The 24,991-nt window shown below is 37.4% G+C and overlaps 2 protein-coding genes across 2 annotated transcripts in view; one reads left to right on the forward strand and one right to left on the reverse strand.

Annotated features, from left to right (window-relative positions):
• Positions 1-24,991, forward strand: part of LOC150084430 (uncharacterized) — a 256,526-nt gene that overhangs the window by 68,832 nt on the left and 162,703 nt on the right. The window lies entirely within an intron of this gene.
• The window catches only part of LOC150084431 (uncharacterized), a 58,990-nt gene that overhangs the window by 5,923 nt on the left and 28,076 nt on the right, over positions 1-24,991 (reverse strand). Inside the window, exon 2 of the mRNA XM_090375220.1 lies at positions 3,164-3,313. Within this exon, the coding sequence (XP_090231346.1) occupies positions 3,164-3,313 (150 nt within the window). The remainder of the gene's footprint in view (positions 1-3,163; positions 3,314-24,991) is intronic.

Genomic DNA, 24,991 nt, shown 5'->3' on the forward strand with positions numbered 1-24,991 from the left:
TTGAGGAAATCTGGTCAAACATGAAAAAATCAATTCTGGGAGCTGCTGAAGAAAGCCTTGGATATAAACCTATAAAAAATAAAAACTGGCTAAGAACTTGGAATGAAGAATTGAAACAAACAATCAATGAGAAAAAAAGGCCTATAAGCTGTTCCTACAAACTAAAGATCTACACATAAAAATAAAAAGCTTAGAGCAGAAGTTAGAAAACTAACCAGAAGAATCTGACGAGATGACTGACTGGAATAAATTTGTTAAATCTTTAGAATGTGATATCATGGGACCACAGAGAATAGGTTTTAAAATTTTTAAGAAATTACAACTAGACACAAATGATCAAATAAAAACCAACTCCATCTCCCAAGCAGAATGGAAGCAACACTATTCCAAACTATGGTATAACCCAGGCACTAGGGAATTGGAAGATGAATCTGTGATAACCAAAGATGAAGAAAATATAACAATGGAAGAACTAGAGTTAATATTACAAAAATCAAAAAACCGAAAAAAGCCCAGGCATAGACAATTTGAATGTAGAACTATTTAAATATGGGGGCCCCTTACTAAAAAACGCACTACTAAAATTATTTAACATCATATGGCATAAGCAACAGATACCCAAAGATTGGGAAACAGGAATAGTAATCAATTTACACAAAAAAAGGCTCCAGAAATAACCCTAACAACTACAGAGGGATAACACTGCTGCAAAGCTATACTCTAATATACTAAAGAATAAACTTAATAAATACAGTGAACAATTCTTAGAAGAAGAACAATGTGGGTTCAGAAAAGGGAGAAGCACAATAGATGCCATTTTCTCACTACAACAAATTTTGGAGAAAAGAAGAGAATTCAATCTACCAACATTTCTGCTCTTTATTGATTATGAAAAAGCATATGACAATGTAAACAGGGAAAAACTTTGGCAGATTCTACATGAAGAAAATATACCAACCCAACTCCGGAAAGCGATCCAAAGCCTATATAAAAACTCAAGTCTGTATAAAATATATTAATGGCCAACTATCAGACCTAATTAACACCAATAAAGGAGTGAAACAAGGATATGGACTATCACCAAATTTATTTAGTATCTACATCAATAAAATTCTTAAAGAATGGAAACAAACAATTAACAACGGAATACAGTTGAACAACAGGAATAAAATCCAAATTATATTATATGCTGATGATCAAGTTATAATTGCAAAATCCGAAGATGAACTACAGATAGCAGCAAACAAACTTAATAAAATAGGTAAAAAGTATGAGATGAAAATCTCAACCTCAAAAACAAAATCAATGGGATTATGTGGAAAAAACATACAAAGAGTCAAAATTGTTATCGATGATAAAATAACAGAACAAATATCTGACTTCACCTATTTGGGAAATTTAATATCAAATGAAGGAAAAGACATCCACACTAAACTACAAAAATATAATAAAATTAATGGAACGATTAAACGCCACTTCGGAAAACAAATGACAACTGAAACAAAATTACAACTGCACAACATCACTTCAAAACCAGCCCTTTTCTACAGCTGTGAGACTTGGGTCATAAATAAGAAATATGTGGTAGTCATTCCCTAACCTTTCCGCATCCTCCGTATTTGGTGGTGACAGGCTCGAACCCCGGTCTAATCAAGAAGCGTGTGCTACGCACTGCTGCTCCTTCCCACCTGGCTACGGAGGCACCTGCAGCACAAATGAGATTTTTAAGACCATTATTAGGCTTTACAAGGCTAGACCACTAAAGAAATTTAGATATCCGCGAGAAATTAAAAGTAGATAACATAGTAAATGACATAAAACGGTATCAGGAAAAATGGATCAGCCACATAGAAAGAATGAACCCAGACCGGATCCCAAAATTAGCCTTTAACTACAAACCTACAAGCGAGATTTTGGTCGACCAAGACAACGATGGCAAGATCAAGATCACCTCCAAGAGCTACAATGGAACAGGTCTTAAAAGACCTAAGCCGGACCAAGTTCATGATGATTTCCAGACTAATGGAACCTGATGAAAACTTCATCAGCTTTCATCATTCTAAAAAGTTACACAAAAATAATTCTGTTTTGATAGCAGAAACAATTCTTCAAAAAAAAAAAAAAAACCAGCATGTAAACATTAAAGAAATGAACTCATTAATATCAATACAGTTGCATTATAAACTTCTAAAGGTTACAATTCAAAAACTAGCTCATGCAACAAGGGTTTATGAAAAATAAATAAAAACTGTTACTATGATGAACAGTTAACCAAAAATTAAATAAATTTCAATATAATATAAATATTGCACTCTAATAATCATTTTAAAATTAAGAAGAAAATTATCCTGCACTGCCACTTGCATTATGGAATTTCATGCTTGCAACAATGGGTGAAGAAAACAAGACCATCTCTGTAATAATAAAAACTTTTACATTTTCAAATGGGAGCTAACTGGTAGTTCAATTGTACTGTTGCAATTGTAGATGGTTGCAGATACTGTTGCAGTTCCACTGTCAACAGTATCTAACAAGAAGAAAATGTAAAAATAAGGTAAAATTTTTCTGGTAATATTTTTTTCTGAAACTGTGATGTTGCTTTGCTATACAGACCCTCTATTACTGAAAAACTAAAAGCCATGAAAAATTGAAATGAAAAGAAATAAGCAGAATCCAATATTACCTAATTTTTTAGAGGGGGCACCCTCCCAGTTATCAAGTTAGCATGATTCACTAAACTTCACATGGCAGAGTATTATTATGCCATGTGAAAGCCCACAAGTATTAAAAAAAAGCAAACTGAGATGAGAAATTAAAATGAAAGAAAGAAAGTTAATGTATTGGGCCAAGTAAGATATTAGTCAATACTGAAATTCAAAATTAATGTGATATCTTTATTCTCTCCTCTCCCTCCCTTTCTTGAACTTAAATCTGCTAACTCACATTGAAAATTTGATTGGAATTGAGCAAATCTAAGATGAATTTGAAAATAATCAACAAATAATCAATAAAAGTAACATCTTTATGGTGTGTTCAGCATTCTCTATTGAAATTAAAATAACTTTGGACACAAAAATAATATAAGTAGATGGCTAGACACCAAAGAATTTTAATATATGGATTGTTAAATATTATAGTTAATGTATTTTGAATTATCACTTACCGGCTAGAGCTTCCAAAATGAAGGTAACAACAAGAATGAAGATTTCTAAAGTCAGGAAAAAACGCATCAGTAACAGGCTAATTATAGTCATAGCCAAAACAGAAAATATCACAGCCAAAGACATCATAGCCTGAACAAACATCATCCATGCTATAATTACAATAAAAAAAATACTTGTAATTACATACTTATTTATTAAGAAAGTAAATCACAATATAAAAATTCCACTCATTACTTACATTGTTATAAAACAGCTCTACACTAGTAACTTAATTTCATATAGTTTGAATTAAATGAACTTAAATGAGTCTTAATTTCATTTTCTGGCCAAAATTCATAATAGAAACCAAAATTCAGACTGCTCTCGCAGAATATTACTTTACACAATGTGATTGTGTGCAGAACTTTTCTGGCATTGAAGTCAATTTGACCCCACTCGCCCATGCTTGATGGTTACGGTGAGGTGCCTCCGTAGCCAGGAGCAGCAGTGGGTAGCCCATGCTTCATGATTAGACCGGGGTTCGAGCCTGTGAGCCACCAAATACGGAGGATGTGGAAAGGTCAGGGAATGAGCACCGCATATCCCCGGAGCAATATGGCCTTAGTTGCTAATGCTCCTAAAAACCAAATAACAACAACAACAGCTTGATGGTGAGTTTAACAAATAAAGTACAGGAATTCCTCACTAGCCACAACAGATACAGTCCCACATGGCAAGGCTAAAGTTCTATAGAAAATAGGGGTTTAGGGGAAAAACAATAATTATGGCAATAAAATATGAAAAGAGCAAAATTTCATTTTCCAGTTAACAAACATAAAAACAATGGTATGATTGAATATTCAATGGTCTGCACAATACAGTGAGGTCAATTTGACCCCTCTCTCCCATGCCTGCTGGTGAGTTTAGCAAATAAAACACAAGAATCCCTTGCCAGCCACAAGAGATACATTCCTGAATAGTACCACATTTGGGAAGCTTACTGTCCTATTAGAAAATAGGGGTTTAGGAGAAAGACAAAATTATGGCAATAAAATATGAAACAAGCAAAATTTCATTTTCCATTTGTCAAATATAAAAACAATGATGAGGCTGACAATACAATGAGAAAAACATGTTAAGAACAAGGTGATGGAAACATATGCCTATACATATTTGCTTTTGCCCTCATGGGCAGCAGTGCTGATAATATAATCACTGTCCTTCCACACTGGGTAGAAAAGTCTCAGTTGTTTTTTTGTTCCCCCCCCCCCTACAACATGGATGAGTTAGTCTCAGACAGAGGTTGCATGGCTTTTTCTCCTGGAAACTCTGGTTTTTCATTCTGCAAACTGATCGAAGAATGCATGCAATTACAGAAACAACCCAGCACATAAACAATTGCAGAAACTAGACAAATTTTTGGAGCAAATGGACAGGTGAAATGGGAAGGTTTTTTTTTTTTGGCTGCTGCTATATAAGTTTGCTTTCTTGCATCATATATATGCCTCTGCTAATGCTAATTCACTGACACTTTATAGCTTTAATTGCTTGAGTGCTTAATACACATTCACTTTCAGAACTTACTGAACGTTTAAAGGACATAATAAAGAGTAAAAAAATGCTAATTATGTTACTGTATAACAAACATAGTATTTTTCAAAGAGCTACAAAAACAAGTCTATTTACGTTTTCTTAATTTTACGAAAAATGTAAACTATGATCCACAAATTGGTAACCCCTGATGTATAGTGTTGTATGTAGATGTGTTACTGCCTCTCTGTAGATTTTCTTGCTTCTGACTATTGTTTACATTTGTGTACCACAATCTGTGAAAAATCATTGAGCTGAACCTAAGTCAATAATTTATGCATAGCATAATTCAGTTTTGTATTTTTGCAACCTCCTTTAATTTGACAAGTAACAGTTAAAAAAACTAATCATATGTTATACTGAACTTCTTAATAGCCTTCATAGTTTCTTTATAGGCATAAAGGGAAATAAAAATGCATTACATAATATTTACTTGACATTTTAATTTTATGCTCAAAAAAAAAAAAAAAATTTGGATTGCGATGAGTTACATATTTCCTAATGCACGCCACAGAGAAAATTAAGTGGTGTCCCCTAGTACATATATGGTACCAACAAGTGCATAATTGAATTATGCACTAGCAAGGCAAATTTACAAAGGGCGTATGGTAGAGTTGCTCCACAGTTCCCAAGGTCATGGGAGCATGCCCAGAAAAATGCAGTTAGTGTTAGTCCAGGGGGCCTCGTACTTTATTTTTAGGGTGTTTAAAAATATGTGTACAGGGTCCTAGATTGAACCACATGTATGTACAGACAGTTACCACTTTACAAGTTCCTGGGTTTACGAGTTCTTTTTTATCAAGTATCAACAAAATCGAAAATATGAACGTTAATTGCAATAAATAAATGCTAAACATTCATAAATAATTCATTTCAAACCACATGCATAGCTATACAATACAGTATGTGCTACCATGCGTGCGTTTGTTCAGGCAGATGAGAGCACCTCATTGATTCACATAACATAAAGCGGTTACCATGACCTGAGTGGTTGTGTTTCTCTTCATTTTTGCTGTGTTGTCTTATTTCAAATTTATTCAGCTTATTATGGGGGATAAATTTGAAGGGTGGTTGGAATAAACTCTTCCTCAGTTTATTGATAATTTTGAAGGATTTCAAGAACCAACAGACAGAGATCATACAAAATTAAACAGAAGCAGTCATTAATATTGCTAACTTTTGCAGCTTGAGGTTTCTATAACTGATGCCACTGAGCTACTTCAAGCACAAAATGGAGAGCTCACAAATGAAGACCTCTTTGAAATGGCAAAATGTGAAGAAGCTGAGGAAGAAGATTTAACAGCTGAAACTCCTGTTCGTTCCTTCACTTTCGAGGGGCTTGACGAAACTTTTTAACACAGAAAAAGCAATTGAAATTTTCGAGTCACAAGATTGAAATTTCAAGAGCACTAGAAAAGTTGCTGCGGATTTAAAAAATGCTCGTGCATGCTATCATAAAATTTATAAAGAAAAGAGAAGACTGTCTTGGAAACAAACGACTCTTGACGCATTTCTGAAGAAGAAGACGACTCCTAGTGCTTCCAACAAACCAACGAGTGTGAACCAGCAATGAGTGATAAACCATCAATGAGTGTGCATTTAGTTAATGATGATGAAGAATAAACATCTTTAACATTTTATATGACATAAATAATTTCTTTATTATTATAATTTGCTTGATTTTAAAAGCTGTTTTCATTTCTTTGGATAAAAAAAAATAATTTTTATGCATAAACTGTTCTTTTGTTGACCTTTATTTAACATTAATATGGTTAAATTTCATTGTTGTGAACATAACCCCTGTTTTGAATTGCGTCTATGAGAAATAAATTCCCACTTTATGAGTTTTCTCTTTACGAGTGCATGCTAGGAACAAATTAACTCATATAGTCGGGAACTAAATTCCTTGGTGATGTAATTCCTCATTTTGGATGTGGAGACTCCATGTGAGTCATTGTGCTCACCATGATCCTTTTCTCTGGAGTGGAAATGGACTGGCCAGCCATTGCTTACATGATTTTATAATACAATTAATATTAGTAAGTTGCCCACATAACACATAAATAATGTCTATATTTACAACAGATTAAGTTTTTCAGGGATAATAGGACTCTCTGAACATCCTGTACAACTCAAAATAAGGTAGTCTAAGGCAGTGATGCACAAACCTTTTTATGCTGCCCAAATATTAATGAGCATATTTATTGAAATCCTTGTTTGAGTTTGCCATCATTAAAAATCTGTAGTATTTCTGCAAGGATGTTATTTCTTTTTTAATCTAAAGAGCATCTGATAAATAACAAACCTTATAGAAAAGATGTATTAAAAATAATAATAATACATTTCCTGTCGCTCCCCCAGAGAGGCAGAGTTCATTCAGTTCTGGTTTGATATAGCACTCTGCTTTGTGCAAAGGGCACCTTTCACTCCAAGTGCATCATTGGGTGTTTACGAATCCTGATTGAAAAACAATTCTTCATTGCCTCTTCTGCTAGATCTTCAACTAGCTATAACTTTACAGTACTCTCTTAAAAAAAACAAAAAAACTTTGATTTTATTATTAAAGTTCAACTGTAACGCATAATGAGCAAGTAAACATAGTGAATTTATTTTATGAGCCTTGTTGACATTAGACTTCAATTTCTGTAGATTGTAATTTTGTGTAAGAAGGTTATTTCAGAAAGTTAAAATTGAAGGGATATATGAGGAACAAGAAAAATTGGTTCTAGAGTCTGAAGTTAGACAGTAAATGGGTGTTGACTGGTTTTCAAGACAAGGGAAGAATTCCAAAAGCCAATTCAGAACAATGCAATGAAAATATCTATAAAAAAGGCATGCAGCAGAAACAGAACATCTACTATACAAGACAGAGTGGAAAGACTGTAAAAGACAGATCATTAATTAACCTGACTGTCCTCTTTTGAATGGAGTCCAGAAGTCTGAGAAAAGCTTTGGGGGCAGCACCCCCACGTGTGAGAACAATATTCCATGGTAGGGCAGATTTGAAGATTTCTAGAGTGAGTAGTTATTCAAAAGAAAAGTATTGCCAAGAGCGAAAGAGAGAACCCAATTTTTATATACAGAGGAAGTAATATTGGTGATGTGCTTAAGCCAAGGGAGGTTAGAAGTTAAGGTAATCTGCAGTAGAGATATGTGATCTTATCTACAAATCTGAGTGTCATCGTGGATAACCATAGCAGCAGTAGACTCATTTTTGTGAGATATAAGACAGGACTAAGTTTTAGGATTCAAATTAACAAGGTTATCTTTGCCCCATTGGAGATTTACCCGGAAATCAGCATTTAAGGCATTTGAGCTGGATAAGCACAGGGCAAGGTTTCTTAAAGTGGAAGGTGAAATGCAATGTACTATCATCAGCAGAACTATGGATAAGATTTCCAGTCAGTGGGAAAAAAAGTCATTAATACACAAGGTGAAAAGAGTGGGAGAAAGAATTGAACCTTGGACAACACCAGAATTAGTGGAGAAGTTTGAAGACAGTTGTCTACCATTCACCCATAGAAAGTGGCTGGCGAGAAAAGTGAATACCCAATTGAGCAAAAAAAAAAAAAAAAAAACAGTTGGCAATCCATAAGATGGAAACTTGTATAGAAGACCATTATGTGAAACACAATCAAAAGCTTTAGAAGTGTCAAGGACAACTGCTTGAATTTTACCATTTTCTATTGAATTTTAGCATTAGTAGAGGCATATGATGCAAGAAAGCAAGCTTATGCAGCATCAGCCAGAAAAGAAAAAAAAAACATCCACTTCACCCCTCCGTTCATTCGAAATACCTGTCCAGCTGAGCCTTAAATTTATTTAGGCTATCAACTTCCACAACAAGGGATGGAAGTTTGTTCCACCCACCAACCACCCGCTGTCTAAAGCCAAATTTCTGCACATCTATCCTACATCTGTCTTTCCTCAATTTGAATTTATGCACTCTCCGGTGATTATTCTGAGCAAGAGGAAGAATTGCTGATGGGAGGAAGAATCCCATCAGCATTGAGCATGCTCAAACCATTCAAGGCTTTATACACCTCTATCAGATCACCTCACTGGTGCCTAGTCTCCAGACACTGTAATTCACAAAACTTAAGCCTTTCTTCGTAAGAGCAACCCTTTGTTCCATTCACTAACCTTGTTGCCCTTCTCTGTACTCATTCCAGCAGCTCTACATCCTTCTTGAAATGAGGCCTCCAGACCTGTATACAGTACTCAAGGTGTGGCCTTACCATTGCCTTATACAAGGGAATAATCACCTCCTTCTCCCTGCTAGAAAATTCTTGTATATCATTGATAAGACACCATGAGCTACTCTTGCAGCCCATCTGCACTGCTCAGAGAACTTCATATCTGCCTGCACAATTACCCCAGGTCCTTTTCATTCTCATTTGTCCATAGATGAATAACATAAGCCATTATATCACCAGTGGATGGACACTGACAGAATCCATATTGGCAATCATTGATCAAAAGGAAGGTTTCAAGCTAGTTCAGGAGTTGGTGGTTAATAGATTTCTCCATCGTGATGGAAACAGTTAAATGCAATGGTAACGATAATTGTATAGAAGGGTTTCAACACCCTTTTTAGGAACTAGCTGGATATGAGCAAATTTCCATGAAGGAAAAACACCAGCGGAATAAGAAAGGATAAAAAGGTGACACAGATCAGAAGTTTTGGAGCATAAATTTTGAGGACAAGTGGAGAAATACCATCAGGACCTAGAGCTTTCTTGGCATCAAGGTTGTTCAAATTCTTCTGACATTCTTTTGACAGAAGATCACAGAACACATTGAGTGGAGTGTACTCGGATGGTAGAAAGTGGTTTTCCAAGATTTTGTCAATACAAGAGTTAGAAGAAAAGTAGAATAGTAGTAAGTTGGCTGTCTTGAAGCAATAGATCCATCAGGTTTTAACAGTGGGAGTATAGATTGGGCAAAAGTTGTGACCAATAGTATTTGACAGGAGACCAGAATGCTCAACTACCATTTGGATGAGAAGCAAGTTTTTGAACAGGCTAAGAAAAGTAAGTTTTCTTAGCCTGTTCAAAATCTAGTCTTGACTGATTAATATTATAATTATTATTACAATTATAATTGTTGCGAGCTTTGGTATAGGCAAAAAATTAACCTGGAGATTTAGACATGAGACAATAGCAATATGAAATAATCTTATCTTGAACAGCTGTACTACACTTATTGGAAAACCGAGATTTAGATAAAGGATGAGATTTTAAGGTGGAGTGGGGAATAAAGGATTCCATCCCTACAAGAATAAATTCCCTAATACAATCTGAGCAAACATTGACATCAGATTTGAAACAGTAATCCAATCAAGTAAAAGAAGAAAAGAAATCTCACAGATCATCCCATTTTGCATTCTTGTAATGCAAAATGGGATGATCTGTGAGGTTGAGAATGGCTGTGAAAGAAAGGCTGCATTGAAGAAGAGACCATCACCAAGTTATGATCTGAGGTGCCTAGAAGACCACTCACCTGACTTTACCATATACTTAAAGGGTTTTTTGTGAGAAAAAGATCAAATGTGTTGGCTGTGTTATTAGGACTGTCTGGTATTCTATTAGGTAAATGAACAATCTGTGCAAGGTCATTAGTAAATGCAAAAGACTCGGCATCTCGACCAGCTAGGTTCCATGTGACTAGAAAAAGGAAGCCAGCTGGTGTTGTGAACATTAAAATGCTAAGGAAAATTATCTTACTGTTAGGAAAGTTTGAATGGAGAAAGTCGAGTTTCAAAAAAAAAAAGGATGTAGTAATAGTAGTAGTAGTGGCATGTGATGCAAGAAAGCAAGTGTATGAGCTTATGCAGCATCAGCCAAAAAAAATAAATAAATAAAAAAAATAACACCATTCCCTACAAATGCCTGTCCAGTTCCTCCTTAAATTTACTCAACCCATCAACTTCCATAACGACAGATGGAAGTTTGTTCCAGCATTTAACCACCCGCTGGCTAAAGGCAAATTTCCGCACATCTATTCTACATCTGTCTTTTCTTAATTTGAATTTATGCCCCCTTAGGTTCATAATCTGAACAAGTGGAAGGATCCCATCAGAATTCAGCGTGCTCAACCCATTCAAGGCCTTATACACCTCAATCAGATCACCGCGCAGGTGCCTAGTCTCCAGCCACTGCAATTTGCAGAATTTAAGCCTCTCTTGGTAAGAGGATCCCTTCATTCCCCTCATCAATCTTGTTGCCCTTCTCTGTACACACTCAAGTAAATCTACATCCTTCCTAAAATGAGGCCTCCAGACCTGCACGCAGTACTCAAGGCGTGGCCTGACCATTGCCTTATACAGAGGGACAATCACCTCCTTCTCCCTGCTAGCAAAATTCCTATATATCATTGACAAAACCCCATGACCTGCCCTGGCAGCCTGTCTGCACTGCTCAGAAAACTTCATATCTGACTGCACAATTATTCCCAAGTTTTTTTTATTTTCTACCACCTTAAGTGTAGTACCACACAGTTGGTACGTTTCTCTGGGGTTACTTCTACCCATATGCAGTACTTTGCATTTGTCAAGGTTAAACTTCAGTTGCCACTTCTTAGCCCATCTGACCGAATTATCTAGATCCTGTTGCAGTAGCACACTGCCATTACTGTCATTCACAACCCTGCCAACCTTTGTATCATCTGCAAACTTCAACATTAAGCCTGATATACCTTCATCAATATCATTGATAAATATACAAAACAATAGTGGACTTAACACCGAACCCTGTGGGACACCACTAATAACATTAGTCCACGAAGAGCAGCACCCATTGATTACCACCCTCTATCTTCTCCCACTTAACCATCCTTTTATCCATTGTAGCAACTTACCCTTAATACCATTCTGCTCCAATTTGTACAATAGTCTTCCATGCGCAACAGTGTCAAAAGCTTTCCTGAAATTAGCATTAGCATTAGCATTAGCAGAGGCATATGATGCAAGAAAGCAAGCTTATTCAGCATCAGCCAAAAAAAACAAAAAAAAAAAAAAAAAAACCCACTCCCATTTCACCCCTCCGTTCGTTCGAAATACCTGTCCAGTTGAGCTTTAAATTTGTTTAGGCTATCAACTTCAACAACCAGTGATGGAAGTCGGTTCCACCAACCAACCACCCGCTGGCCAAAGGCAAATTTCCGCACATCTATCCGACATCCGTCCTTCCTCAATTTGAATTTATGCCCTCTGAGGTGATTATTCTGAGAAAGATGAAGAATCCCATTGGCATTGAGCATGCTCAAACCATTCAAAGCCTTATACACCTCTATCAGATCACCTCGCCGGTGCCTAGTCTCCAGACTCTGTAATTTGCAAAACTTAAGCCTTTCTTCGTAAGAGCAACCCTTTGTTCCATTTACTAATCTTGTTGCCCTTCTCTGTACCCGTTCCAGCAGCTCTACATCCTTCTTGAAATGAGGCCTCCAGACCTGTATACAGTACTCAAGATGTGGCCTTACCATTGCCTTATACAATGGAATAATCACCTCCTTATCCCTGCTAGAAAAATTCCTGTATATCATTGACAAGGCACCATGAGCTACTCTTGCAGCTCGTCTGCACTGCTCAGAGAACTTCATATCTGCCTGCACAATTACCCCCAGGTCCTTTTCATTCTCCACCACTGTCAGTGTAGTACCGCAGAGTTGATACGTTGCTCTGGGGTTACTGTTTCCCATATGCAGCACTTTACATTTGTCGATGTTAAACCTCATTTGCCACCTCTCAGCCCATCTGTTCAACCTGTCCAGATCCTGTTGCAGCAGCATAGCGTCAGTATTGTCCTTAACGACCCTGCCAACCTTTGTATCATCTGCAAACTTGGACATTAAACTTGATATCCCATCATCAATATCATTCATAAACACCGAAAACAACAACGGACCCAACACTGAACCTTGAGGAACTCCACTAATAACATTAGTCCACGTTGAGCAGTGTCCATTGATTACCACTCTCTGTCTTCTGCCACTCAACCATCCCCTTATCCATAGCAGCAATTTGCCTCCAATGCCACACTGCTCCAATTTGTGCAGCAGTCTTCCATGTGCAACAGTATCAAAAGCCTTTCTAAGATCCAAATATATAATATCAAAGTTATTCCCTGCATCCAGTTCTTTTGTGACTACATCATAGTATCCAATCAAATTGGTCAGGCAAGACCTGCCCTTAACAAAACCATGCTGCGTCTGAGCTATAACTGAATTCTTGTCTAGATGATCCTGCAGTGCTTCTTTAACCAGTGCCTCCATTAATTTACCTGGAACAGAAGTTAAACTAACAGGTCTATAATTACTTGTGTCAGCCTTTGAACCTCCTTTGTGAATTGGGGTCACATTTGCACATCTCCAGTCCATAGGTACCTCCCCTGAGTCCAAGGAAGCTCTCATAATTATGGCTAAGGGTTTGCTTACTTCCTTTGCTGCCTCCTTTAATATAACTGGATAGATCCCATCCACCCCAGGTGCCTTTTTTATGTTTATCCCCAACAATCTCTCCTCCACTTTCCTCTCAGTTATTACAAAATCATCCAGCTCACTGCCAATGTTTACTTTACCTGCATCATTCTCCTTCCTGAATAACTCCTCATGCGTGAATGTAGATGCAAAATACTCGTTTAGATTGTTAGCCACCTGAGCAGGATCCTCAACTGTTGAACCATCAATATCCAGTGGACCAATCTGATTCATCCCTTTCCTTTTCGAGTTCAAGTATGTAAAGAACTCTTTTCTGTTTTTCTTTGCATCCTTTGCCAAGGATTTTTCATAGTCTGCCTTTGCCTGCCTAATCTCCTTTGTGACTTGGTTACAGACCAACTTATATCTATCATAGGCTTCCATGTCACCCATTAATTTGTATGTATCCCATGCATTTTTCTTCTCTGCCACATGTCTCATTAGTTCATCTGACAACCATTTAGGCCTAAACCTTGAACAATATTTCTTAGTTGGTATGTAAAGCCTGGTAGCCTCCAAGATTAGTTCCTTGAATGCTTCCCATTTTGAGTTTGCTGTTGGTAACATCATCAGTTGGTCCCACTGTATAGAATTTAAATACTGTCTCAGACCATCATAGTCGCCTTTACGAAAACAAAAACCCTTCCCTTTACCTCTGATGGTAGTTACCTCCTTGAGTAAATCCCACTTCAACACACTGTGATCACTGCCACCTAGTGGTTCATTTATCTGCAGGTTCTTAATGCATGAGGAATCACTACTGATAATCAGATCAAGAGTATTGCTCCCTCTCGTTGCCTCACGAACATGCTGATGTAGAAAACAATCATCCAATAAATCCACAAAAGCCTTGCTAGTGTGCGAGTGACCAACCCACAAATTCCAGTCAATATCTGGGAAATTAAAGTCCCCCATTATAAGACTCTCTGATTTACTGGCCCACTCTATTTCCCTGTACAATATCTTATTATACTCATCAGAGTCATTAGGCCTATAGCACACTCCTACTCTCAATTTTGATTTCCCTATGCTTATGTCACACCAAACTGACTCGACGCTGCCCTGTCCATCGATGTCGACTGGCTTCACTTCCTTGGACTTTATGTGTTTCTTAATTAATAGCATAACCCCTCCTCCCCTCCTGTCCTGTCTATCCTTTCTATACACATTGTATTCCCCAAATTCCAGTTCCGCATTACTTATATCTGTGTGACACCACGTCTCTGATATCCCAACAATATCTGCCTTTGATGTTTTGAGCAATACCTCAAATTCATCAAATTTATTTACCAAACTCCTAGCATTGGTGTACACGCAGGTATACATGCACCTGTTTCTATTCTTAGCTACCCTAACACAACCCATGTGTTTACTTGTACCGCAATGACTCCCAGCAGTCTCTGAAATATCCTGCATCCTGTTTTTCAGACTTCTGCTCATTTCAATAGAAGCAGTGCAAGAATCACTTCCACCTCTGCCACTGGCTACTGTTAATCTATTAGTCCTTGTATCCCCCCCAACTAGCAGTTTTCCGACCCACCTAACACTGCCTCGACAGCATCAGCAAAAATTCTTGCACCCTTTCTATTTAAGTGTATCCCATCCCTGTAGAAGCAATCTCTCCTGTTAACAAGTACAGTCCAGGCTGAAAAAAATTCTACCCCTTGAGCCTTGCACAATCCCTCCAGGGCCGAATTGATCGACAAGGCTCTCATCATATACTCCCTCCTATCGTGTCTGGGCAGAATTGCAGACACTTTCAAGTTCAACCCTAATTCACGGCTTTTTTTCAACAGTGACCTGTACTTGCTAAGTAATTCCGCCGGTCTCCTACTCTTAATATCATTAGTGCCAACGTGTACAACTATATCACCTTTTGTGCCCTTAAAAGATGATATCCGTTCTACAACGTCATCAACCTTTGCCCCTGGCAGACATACCCTGGTCCTATTCCACCTATCCTTTTTACAAAGGATGTTCCCCGTTTCCCTGACAATAGAGTCACCAACAACTACTAGTTCCTGTGGGACCAGCGCATTCTGCCTAGGGGGCTGCTTCTGTGTTGCCTGATGACCAAGTGCAAGCTCTGGCGTTGATGTGGGCAGCTGAGAGCTTGATGGGCCCCTCAATTTATTTCCTTCGAGGGCATCCACCCTGTCCTTCAAGCTCTCATAAAGGCCCATAACAACGCTGAGTTGTCGCCTGATTTCCTTGCACTCCTTACATCGTGCACACACAAAGACATCCCCCTTGGCAGTATCATGTCCCGTACCCGACTGCTCCGCAAACATCAAGCAAACAGTGCATTTTAATAGACTGTGATTCAGAGGGCAACTGCCCCCCTCAGTTCTCCCCTGAACCACAGCACTCCCATTAGCTTGAGCCTTTTGCTTTGCTGCTCTGGTCAGAGTCATGATTCCGATTTAATTCAATAAAATTCAAAACAAAAATTAAATCCTTAAGTTATATCCCAAAACAGTTATGTTATATATATATTTTTTTCGGTATCTAGTGTTTTCTACGAGTTCCCTTTATACAACTTCCGTATCACGTGTACCACTATAGTTATGTATTAATTATTTGTTAGATTAATCGTTACATATATATATATATATATAGAGTTAAAAGTACAATTTAATTGACAATAAAGTTTATCAAGATTAATAGATTTACTGATTAATTGGCAATATTATATTATGCACTATACGACACTAAGCTTATGCTATCGTGTAAAAATGGCGGGAATTCACGAACGGTATTTCTACGGACTCGTAAGTATTGATTAGCTTCCAAATCTCGCTATCTCAATTTAGAATAAACTAAGGCTCCTGACTAGGTCTATAATCTACTTATAGAAGATAATTTGATATAACAGTTGGTTAATAAATCGACTAAATTTGGTTAAAAAAAAAAAAAAAAAAAAAATTTGGTTTGTGACACGTCGATTTGATACCGTTACCGATACTAAGTAATATCTACAAAATCTCTGTCTAAGTTAAACTTTAAACTAAGTTTCGTAACTAGGAATATAAAGCTACTCTAGAAAATAAGGTAATATGACAATTTAAACTAATAAAGCAGAAAATAAATCAGGAAAAACTTCTCTGTTTGAAGAGCTTTAAGGAGCAATGTCCGCACAGGCTAACCTCGCACCCAGACTCGAATATATATAATATATGATATCAAAATTATTTTTTGCATCCAGTTCCTTTGTAACCACATCATAATATCCTATCAAATTTGTCAGACAAGACTTTCCCTTAACAAACCCATGCTGTGTCTGAATTATTGCTGCAGTCTTGTCTAGGTGATCCTGCAATGCATCTTTAACCAGTGACTCCATTATTTTACCCGGAACAGAAGTTAAACTAACTGGTCTGTAATTACTCGTGTCACCCTTCGATCCCCCTTTGTGAATTGGGGATACATTTGCACATCTCCAGTCCGTCGGAACCTCCCCTGAGTCCAAGGATGCTCATAATTATGGCTAAGGGTTTGCTTAGTTTCTTTGCAGCCTCCCTTAATATAACTGGATAGATCCCATCCACCCCCAGGTGCTTTTCTTATGTTTAACTTCAACAATTTCTCCTCCACTTTGCTTTCAGTTATTACAAAATCATTAAGTATCCTGCTACAATTTGATAACCTTCTGCCATTTTCAAACCTTAATAATTCCTCATGTGTGAATGTAGATGCAAAATACTCATGCATCTACAAAATGTCGAAGAGTTTCAACTGATTATTAGAGTTAGGAGAACAATAGAGGCAGCAAATGGATTTGACAGAGTGGGGTACTGAGATTTTAAACCAAAGAAGATCAAAAAGAGGAGATTCCAGTTTACTTGGTGTCTGACAGGGAATATCAAATGAGACATATGCACAAATACCACCTTTGAAGTGAAAGGAGGTATTTGTGCATATAGCTATATCATACAGCAAATAATTAGGACACCCGAGATGAGCAGTAGTTCAATCAACTGATAATCAGGATTGAATGATTTTTGAAAATTTTAATAAATTCTAGACGGTAAGTGTTGATATTTATAAATCTTTATAAATTTTTTTGGCATTATTTGCAAATATTCATTGCCTTTAGTTTATAAAAATGCCTCACTGCTTGTGACAGTCTTATCAAGTAAATTCTGAATTCTAACTACTACCTTGTGTGCAGCCATATTTACAATTATATGCTAGTCTTTTGATATGATGCAAAACTGGGAGACTATAGGTGTGAAAGACATAACTTCTGAAGCACCTGCAAACATATAAGTTTTCTTAGAAATTTTATCATAATTTTGATTAATTAACATATTAATTTGTGTTTTACAAATATATTAAATTAACTTAGCGTTTGGTGCTTATGTTTTAAAGTTAGGTATAGTGTATAGTGTGTTTAGGGTCTAACGGCACCAGGGGTTTCCCCCATCTCCGCTATTTTTTAAGTTACAACTCCGCTACTCATTCTGCTATCATATCGGCATTTTTGTGGGAATATCGTAGCACATAACCAGTAGCGCAGAAGAATAGTAGGGTTCTAATTGTAATAAATAAGTATTTTTAAGGTTTAATCACTTTTTGGGCATATATCTTTTGTATTTAGTGAAGAACATAACTAATTTAACATTGTAATCATTACGATATAGCGTATGTCTCAGACTCGATAGCTAAGGTAACGTAAAACTATATAGCGGAATATATATCACTGCATTAGCTTAGTACAGTATTGTATTGTATAGTCAGTCAAGTATAGTATAGTCAATTAATCGATTATATTTATTAATCTTATTAATTTTCATTGTTAATTAATTACATCGCATTTAAATGAAAATCGTGCCCCAAACTAGATCAGCAAAGTACCAGGAGTGCTGCGGCTCAGGGAGTATCAAAAGGGTGATTCTAAAATGTATCACAACCAAAAAAAATGTGCAGCTTATGAAATGTTTGTAGACTTTCTGGAACAGGACATGATCTAGCCAAGGAGGATGTCTTTGTGTGTGCAGAGAATGTCAAGAAATAAGGCACCAAGTCAGCATTCTGATGGGCTTCTATGAGAGTTTGAAGAGTAAGGTAGGGGCCCATCAAACTCTCAGCTGCCCAACTGAATGCCAGAGCTCACTCTTGTGCATCAGGCAACACAGCGGCAACCATCAGGGCAAAATGCACTGGTCCCACAGGAGCTAGTTATTGTCGGTGACTCTATTGTCAGGGAGATGGGAAATATAATGTGCAAAAAGGATAGGTGGAATAGGACCAGGGTATGTCTCCCAGGGGCAAAAGTTGATGACAATGTAGAGCAGATATCTTTTAATGGCACAAAGGTTGTTGTACCAGCATATTGTTGTACATGCTGGCACTAATGACATTAAGAGTAGGAGATCTGCAGACTTGCTTAACTGCAAAACTTACTGCAATTCTGTCCAGACACTATAGGAAGGAGTATATAATGAGAGCCTTGTCAATCAATTCAGCCCTGGAGAGACTGTGCAAGGCTCATGGGGTAGAATTTTTCTCAGTGTGGCCTGTGCTTGTTAATAGGAGGTATCTTTCTTTTTTTTTTTTTTTTTTTTGATTTGGTAGTTGTTGGCGCATCGGCTTCTGTGGCCATATTTGCACCTCCCAAGGTTTTTGCAGTACTTTAATCCAAGCCCGAGGCGGGAATCGAACCCGCGAACTTTGGGTTGCCGGTCAGGTACTTTACCCACTCGGCTAGCCCGGTCGGCCTAGGAGGTATCATTTCTACAGGGATGGGATACACTTAAATAGAAAAGGTGCAAGAATATTTGCTGATGCTATCGAGGCAGTGTGAAGTGGGTTGGAAAACTGCTAGCTTGGGGGATTCACAGACTAATAGATTAACAGGCAGAGGTGAAAGTGATTCTTGCACTGCTTCTATTAGAATTAGTAGCAGCCTGGAAAACGAGGTTCTGGGGATTTCTAGTAGATAGAGATTTCAGGATGTTAAAGACCTAAAGAAAAACATAACTGCTGAACTAAATTTGTTTGGGCACTTTTCCTGACTCTTTTTTAAAAAAAAAAAAAACTTTTAGAACAGCATAATTAATGCATTCACTTAGGTGGTGATTGCTTTGAATAAAAATAAAATCATTTTTTGAGCTCCTTCATTCCATGTTCTTTTCATTGCACCAGTCCAAGAACTTTATTGCCACACTTCATATGCACGGATACTGTACAAATGTAATTTACAAATTAATCTACACTGTACAATCTTCATTTTATTGATTAATGCTGTAAGTACATATTCTGAATTAGATTATATTCTATTAGTAGAATTATATTAAATGTTCTAACTTTTCTTTATTCTTTTTCTGATATTATAAATTAATATAATGTCCTTTCAGTATGACAGTTTTTCTCATTCCCTTGGTGGGTCACTATAAAGAGCTTCAACTTTACTACATTTAGCATCTACATGATTTTGAACAGTGTGTAGGGTGTTGCCAATCTGGAAGTTTAGTTAAGATCAAAAGAATTCCGATAATTTAAATAACTTTTTTTTCTTTTTTCTCAGTTTGAGTTAAAAATAAACCTTAGTGAATGTCATAATCTATGATAATCAAGCTACTTTCGGATAGTCTAAATTTTAATTTGGTACTGTAAGATATTCAGTGGAGTATATTTAACCATTTTTAATAATAACTTATATAGCTAATGGTTTGTAAATTAATTTATGAAATATTTTGTATATTTGATGTCTAATATTTTGTAATATAGCTGCAGAATTATGGTTAAGATAAGAGCTTCCAAGAATAGTGTAGCATGTGACTGAGACTGAATTGTTATGGGCAATTAACTCTCTTGAGATGCAGGGCTTATTGTATGAACAGGATGCCATGTATTTCATGATCACTCTTACAAGTGATTGCTGTACGATGGATTAACTGATTTCTGTACCAAAAGCAGAAAGCATTACAAACTGTAATTTAAAATTTGAGAAAGATGAGATAAGATAGATGAGAAAGTAGGTTGATGCTCTGGAGCAGCACTGAGGAACCAGCAGTGACTTGAGTGTCTAGTGATGTGCCAGAGAAGGCCTTCCCGTACCTGCCAACTCTCCAGGTTTACAAGGGAGAATCCATCTTTTTTAGCTCAATTTGACCCTTTCACTATCTCTCTGGTATAACATAGTTCATAACACTTTTTATCTACCTTCCTTCAGTAATGTAGTTCTTCCTCCATCTTTTTGTTTTTGCAAAAGAATAGTAAAACTACATTAAAATCTGAATTATTATTTTTTTTTAAATTCCACAAATTTCTGTTTATTTTGGTTAACAAACTGGCCATCGGGTGTACTAGTCTATGTTGCAAAACAGGAATGCAAGACAACAGCACTATTCTATATAACATGTAACCGTTTCATGCAATTGTGTGTAGCAAACCTAATTAACAATATCATTCAGTATGATGACAAAGAAGTACAGCATAAAACTTCAGGAGACATATCCGTCACATATTTTCTATATATTGTAAAATACAGAAACAGTAACATGTTCTTTGTGTACCATATATAGATGTGATTTTTTTCAATTTCAAGTGGTTGGAAATGCACTCTAATCAGACATATGCAAAAAAATGAGGACAACATGCAGTACATAGAAAGAAATGGAAAAACAAGACAGCATTTCACAGTGACGATGATGTCATACATGTTGAATGTTATTCATATTGTTTATCGGCAGAATATAATCTTCCTCAGCTTCCTCATTGTTCAAAAATGTTTTTCAATAATGAAATAGCAAAAAATATGGTTGTGGAAGAACAAAAGTGACAAGAATTTTTAGTGGAATTAAACATAGGGAAAGAAGTAATAAATAGCTCTATATTGTATACGTAAATGTATAGTACATGTCAGTATACAATCCCATTATGACTGCAAGCCAGGGATTCAATTTAGAAAAAAAGGTAAATATAAAATAAACAACAATTCAAAATAAAAGATAAACTAAATTACAATAATTTAAAACTCTGCGAAAGTAATGATGTAGCACAACACATATAACATAAACTTGATATAGAGGAATGTGTATAATTGCTACGTAACTGTGAATAGTTATTATTGCATTTAGTTATCTATTAGTTTAGTGTAGTATTCTCAAATTAAACTGAGTATAAAGAAAAAATCATGCTTTAAACTAGACCAGCAAAGGAATGGGCTCAAAGTAGTGGGAGTGCTATGGCTTGGGAGAAACTGAAGGAGTAGTTCTTCTACAAATCACAGACACAAAATGTGCTACTTGTGCAATGTTTGCAGATCTTTCTAGAATGGGACATGATACAGCCAAAGGCAGTCTTTGTGTTTTCTCAGTGACTCTATTGTCAGGAAAATATACTTGTGCAAAAAGGATAGGTGGAATAGGACCAGAGTATGTCTCCCAAGAGCGAAAGACCTCCTACTCTTAATGATATTAAGAGTAGGAGGTCTGTGGACTTACTTAAACAAATATTGGGCGATGCTGGGAAAAAATTGCAAATTAGAATTAAATTTTAAAATGTGTGCAATTGTAACCAGACACCAAAGGAAGGAGTACACGTTGAGAGCTTTGTCAATCGATTTGACCTTGAGGAGACTCTGCGTGGCTCGTTGGGTAGAAATTTTCCCAGCATAGTCTGTGCTTGTTAACAGGACAGACTGTTTTTAGAGGGATGGGATACACTTAAATAGGAGTGCAAGAATATTTGCTAATGCTATTGAGGCAGTGTTACGTGGGTTGGAAAACTGCTAACTTTGGGAAATACACAGACTAACAGATTAACTACAGCTGCAGCCAAAGGTGAAAGTTATTCTTGCACTGTGTCTACTGGAACATGCAGCAACATGGAAAGCATGGTGTTGGGAATTTCAAGCCCTGCTGTGAGTCATCATGGAACAAGTAAATACTCGGGCTGTGTTAGGGTAACTAAGAGTAGGAAAAGTTGCATGTATACATGGATGTACACAAATGCTAGGAGCACAGTAAATATGATGAATTTTAAGTAAAGATTAAGTCATCTAATGCAGGTATTGTAGGGATAATGGACATGTGATGTCACTCAGCCATAACAGATGCAGAATGTGAATATTAGCATTAGTAGAGGCATTTGATGCAAGAAAGCAAGCTTATGCAGCATCAGCCAAAAAAAAAAAAATAAAGTAAAATAAATAAATAAAAAATAACCACTACCACTTCACCCCTCTGTTCGTTCGAAATACCTGTCCAGCTGAGCCTTAAACTTATTTAGGCTATCAACTTCCACGACAAGGGATGGAAGTCTGTTCCACCTACCAACCACCCGCTGGCTAAAGGCAAATTTCCGCACATCTATCCTACATCTGTCTTATGCCCTCTCAGGTGATTATTCTGAGCAAGAGGAAGAATCCCATCAGAATTGAGCATGCTCAAACCATTCAAGGCTTTGTACACCTCTATCAGATCACCCCGCTGGTGCCTAGTCTCCAGACACTGTAATTCGCAAAACTTAAGCCTTTCTTTGTAAGAGCACCCCTTTGTTCCATTCACTAATCTTGTTGCTCTTCTCTGTACTCGTTCCAGCAGCTCTACATCCTTCTTGAAATGAGGCCTCCAGGCCTGTATACAGTACTCTAGGTGTGGCCTGACCATTGCCTTATACAAGGGAATAATCACCTCCTTATCCCTGCTAGAACAATTCCTATATATCATTGACAATACACCATGAGCTACTCTTGCAGCCCATCTGCACTGCTCAGAGAACTTCATATCTGCCTGCACAACCACCCCCAGGTCCCTTTCATTCTCTACCACTGTCAGTGTAGTACCACAGAGTTGATACGTTGCTCTGGGGTTGCTGTTTCCAATATGTAGTACTTTACATTTGTCAATGTTAAACTTCATTTTCCACCTCTCAGCCCATCTGCTCAACCTTTCCAGATCCTGTTGAAGCAGCATACTGTCTGTAGTGTCCTTGACAACCCTGCCAACCTTCGTATCGTCTGCAAACTTGGACATTAAGCTTGATATACCATCATCAATATCATTTATAAATACAGAGAACAATAAAGGACCCAATACTGAACCCTGAGGGACTCCACTAATAACATTAGTCCACGATGGGCAGTGTCCATTGATTACCACTCTCTGTCTTCTCCCCCTCAACCACCCCTTTATCCATAGCAGCAATTTGCCTCCAATGCCACACTGCTCCAATTTGTGCAGCAGTCTTCCATTTGCAACAGTATCAAAAGCCTTTCTAAGATCCAAGTATATAATATCAAAGTTATTCCCTGCATCCAGTTCTTTTGTGACTGCATCATAGTATCCAATCAAATTGGTCAGGCAAGACTTCCCCTTAACAAAACCATGCTGTGTCCGAGCTATAACTGAAGTCTTGTCTAGATGATCCTGCAGTGCTTCTTTAACCAGTGCCTCCATTAATTTTCCGGGAACAGAAGTTAAACTCACAGGTCTATAATTACTTGTGTCAGCCTTTGATCCTCCCTTGTGAATTGGGGTCACATTTGCACATCTCCAGTCCATGGGTATCTCCCCTGAGTCCAAGGAAGCTCTCATAATTATGGCTAAGGGTTTGCTTACTTCCTTTGCTGCCTCCGTTAATATAATTGGATAGATCCCATCCACCCCAGGTGCCTTTCTTGTGTTTATCTTCAACAATTTCTCCTCCACTTTACTCTCAGTTATTACAAGATTCTCTAGCTTACTGCTAGAGTTGAATACACCTCTGGCATTCCCCTCGCTGAATAACTCCTCATGTGTGAATGTCGATGCAAAATATTCATTTAGTTTGTTAGATACCTGAGCAGGGTCATCAACAGTTGACCCATCGATATCAAGTGGACCAATCTGATTCATCCCCTTCCTTCTAGAGTTTACATAAGTAAAGAACTCTTTGCTGTTTTTCTTCGCATCCCTTGCCAAGGATCTCTCATAATCTGCCTTCGCCTGCCTAACCTCCTTTGTAACTTGGTTACAGATCAACTTGTATCTCTCATAGGCTTCTGTGTCACGTGTTAATTTGTATGTATCCCATGCATTTTTCTTCTCTGCCATATGCCTCATTAGTTCATCTGACATCCATATGGGGAGTATAATGTATACAGAAAGAACAGGAGGGGTAGAAGGGTAGAAGGCTGACAAATATTAAATCTAAAGCAGTGAATCTTGTCAATTTGGGAGGCCAGTGCATTGTTGAGTGAGTTTGGTGTGACATGGCTACCCAAAAAACTAAAATGAGAGTAGGAGTGTATTATGGGCCCAATGACTGTGATGAGTATAACAAGCAACAGTACAGACACATAAAGTGGACCAGTAAATCAGAATGTCATAATGGATGATTTTAAACTTTCCAGATATTGACTAGAACTTTTAAGTTGGTCACCACACCAACTCACAAGCAAGACTTTTGTAGATTTACGGGATGACTGTTTTCTACAGTAGCATGTTAGAGAGGCAAAAAGAGGAAGCAGTACTCTTAATCGTGTTATCATCAGCGATACTTCATGAATTAGGGATATGCAGGTAAATACCCATTGGGTGGCAGTGATCACAGTGTACTGATGTGAGATTTACTTAATGATAAAACTACTATCAAGGGTAAAGGGTTGTTGTTATTTGGTTTTTAGGATCATTAGCAACTAAGGCCATATTGCTCCGGGAATATGCGGTGGTCATTTCCTGACCTTTCCGCATCCTCCGTATTTGGTGGTGACGGGCTCGAACCCCGGTCTAATCAAGAAGCGTGTGCTACGCACTGCTGCTCCTTCCCACCTGGCTACGGAGGCGCCCAGG

The sequence above is a fragment of the Mastigoproctus giganteus genome, chromosome 6 (assembly GCF_048544385.1).
Source record: "Mastigoproctus giganteus isolate SK-2022 chromosome 6, ASM4854438v1, whole genome shotgun sequence".
Taxonomy (NCBI): Eukaryota; Metazoa; Arthropoda; class Arachnida; order Uropygi; family Thelyphonidae; genus Mastigoproctus; species Mastigoproctus giganteus.